The sequence below is a fragment of the Penaeus japonicus genome, unplaced genomic scaffold (assembly GCF_977035675.1).
Source record: "Penaeus japonicus unplaced genomic scaffold, GWHDUDI00000001_assembly GWHDUDI00000042, whole genome shotgun sequence".
In the NCBI taxonomy this organism is placed as follows: Eukaryota; Metazoa; Arthropoda; class Malacostraca; order Decapoda; family Penaeidae; genus Penaeus; species Penaeus japonicus.
In genome coordinates, this window is record NW_028234444.1 from 8,444,819 (window position 1) to 8,447,318 (window position 2,500).

At 36.1% G+C, this 2,500-nt stretch overlaps 1 protein-coding gene across 3 annotated transcripts in view; it reads left to right on the forward strand.

The window, feature by feature from the left end:
* Window positions 1-2,500, forward strand: part of mats (MOB kinase activator-like 1) — a 22,866-nt gene that overhangs the window by 18,288 nt on the left and 2,078 nt on the right. For all 3 annotated transcript variants that reach the window (XM_043023190.2, XM_086534662.1, XM_043023188.2), the window contains exons 4-5: window positions 1,245-1,408; window positions 2,372-2,500. The exon at window positions 2,372-2,500 is cut by the window's right edge and continues 2,078 nt beyond it. In XM_043023190.2, coding sequence (XP_042879124.1) covers window positions 1,245-1,408; window positions 2,372-2,449 — 242 coding nt within the window. In that variant the 3' untranslated portion in view covers window positions 2,450-2,500. The remainder of the gene's footprint in view (window positions 1-1,244; window positions 1,409-2,371) is intronic.

Below are 2,500 nucleotides of genomic sequence, written 5' to 3' on the forward strand. Positions count from 1 at the left end.
GATATTATGGATTTTGGGTATAGATATCATATATATTAATTTGTGGTATGCACAAGATGTAAGTGTTTCTAATTGAGTATTAGTCTTTCATTTTCTGTACAAAAATCACTGCAGTATATTTGACCACCAACAGTGACTAAATCTAGTTACATTAGATCCTGTAATTGGAAAAATAAATGACTAGATATAAGCACAGGATTTTTGGGATCTGTCATTGCAGATTAAAATTAGTTTGATTGTATCCCTTTGTAAAGTCCACTAAGATTGATGACGTTATGTATTTTGTATAATGACATTGAATTATGTAAGTTTCATGATATATTTATGTTTCTTTGTGTCAAGAAGGGTCATGTTTAAATATTCTGAACCTTGTTTCAATTTGGGGTTATTTTGATGCGGAAGAATGATCACTCGTGTGGAATTGTAGTTGACGTGTGTTGTTGAGACAGTATGTGTTTTGAACGATAGTGAACCCTGAAAGACTGCAAAACTTTTAGCTAAACATGGCTGTCCCACCAGCCACATATAGGGTATTATTTTTTAGGTTTGACCAAAGCTACTTTTGGTCTTTGGTATTTCAAGATCTTTAATTTACACACCAGAAGATATATATATCATTGCCATATAACAAAAACAGACCACACAGTAGAGCATCTAATGTTGAAAATCTATCTGAGCCACCCGTGATAGTTGAAAAAAGGATTGCAGTTATCCTTCAAATAGGAAGGGTACATATCTTATAATCTGTCTATGCTTAACCACTAAAGTCCTGTCCACTATGATCGTGGTGGAAACTGGGCTGTGCGATTAGTCCTATCCACCATGATTAAGGAAGTGCTGTCAAAAGGCTGATAGGAATTTAGCCTGTGTGTTTTTAGTTGATGAAATTTGAGATATCATACCCCAAATGTGGCTGGTGGGACAGACATGCTGAATGTTTTGCAGTCTTTGGGGGTTAACATGCAAGAAAAAGACAATCCCTAATGTGCAACAAAGATTTTGAACGAACTTACTGTATATGATTTGAAGTGGGATAGGGATATAACAAAGTCCTGAACCATAAAAAAACAAACAAATTTTCTTATATTTGTAACACTGATTGGGTTATTTGTAATGAGAACAATTCAAATCATAAATGTGTCAAAACAGAGTAAATTATAATTTGCAGTTGTTCAAATTTGACAGGCCTACCAACTTCATGCATGATAGACCTTCATCCTGTTGACCTGGCTTGCATTTTACAGGTGTTCCATTTCCAAAGAACTTCCCAAGCAACGCCAAGACAATACTGAAACGGCTCTTCAGGGTGTATGCACATATCTACCACCAACACTTTAGTGAAGTGGTGCAGCTTGGGGAGGAAGCACATCTTAATACATCCTTCAAGCACTTCATATTCTTTGTTCAGGTGGGTACTTCTTTCTAAATTCTTTTTCACCAGTATTTTTTTTTTTTTTGTCTCATCCTTTTTCCCTGCACTAGAGTGCCTAACACATGAATATGTTTTTCCCATCTCCATCATGCAACTGATTGCAGACTAGAAAGGCTGAATCAAAGCCAGTCAAAATTGAACAGGTTTTTTTTTTATCCTTTTTTTCTACTTAAGATTTACCTTTATGCAGATTTTTCATATTTTGCCATCAGTAATACATATAAAATAACAGAAAAATCAAAGTGGAATGAGCTAGTGTCAGTTGGTTTGTCTAAACATGCTGATAGTATGTCCAGACAGACAGCTGCTCCAAAAGTTTTGGCTACTTTTTTGTACTAAAACTCTTTGGGGTCATACTTGCCTAATGCCACTCCTGCTGGCTAGATAACAAGCGCACAGCAACTAATCATGTAATCTCTCCCGGCATGATCTTGGGCTGCAGCAACGTGTATGATCAATAAATGTGTTTGTCCTAGCAGACATAAAAGATTTTTTTAAAATTTGCACTTTATTTGCTCACCCCAAATTGCAGAAAGGCAAGGAAAATCACAATTATTGACCAATTTTGAAGATTTCATTGTAATCAAAACTAGAATTAAAATGCATTCCATCTAACTGAAAAAAAAAAAAAATATAGATCACAGATCCTTTAACAAGGCTTGCTGCTGAGGCATAACATGGGCTGTGATTTGCTGAGAAAAAGGATGTAAGCATACCTATTAGCTGTTGCCAAGGAGCATATTTACCCTCCTTGTGAAAGTTTGACCTGATCACGAGTACCTCGGTGGAAATTAGGGGAAACTCATTTACCTTTTGGAATCATTTCCTAGAATCTGGAGTATGCTGTCAGATGTATTGGATTCACTCCTTTAGTGTAGAATTCCTCATATATTACAACATATTTTTTTATTACATCTAATCTTGGTGTCCCAATTTCAGGAGTTCCAGTTGATAGAACGGAAAGAACTGGCCCCCTTGCAAGAACTGATTGACAAACTAGCGGCCAAGGACCGATGATTTAACCTGTAAATGTATAAAAAGGGACTTCCAGGGAAGTGAATAAGGCGG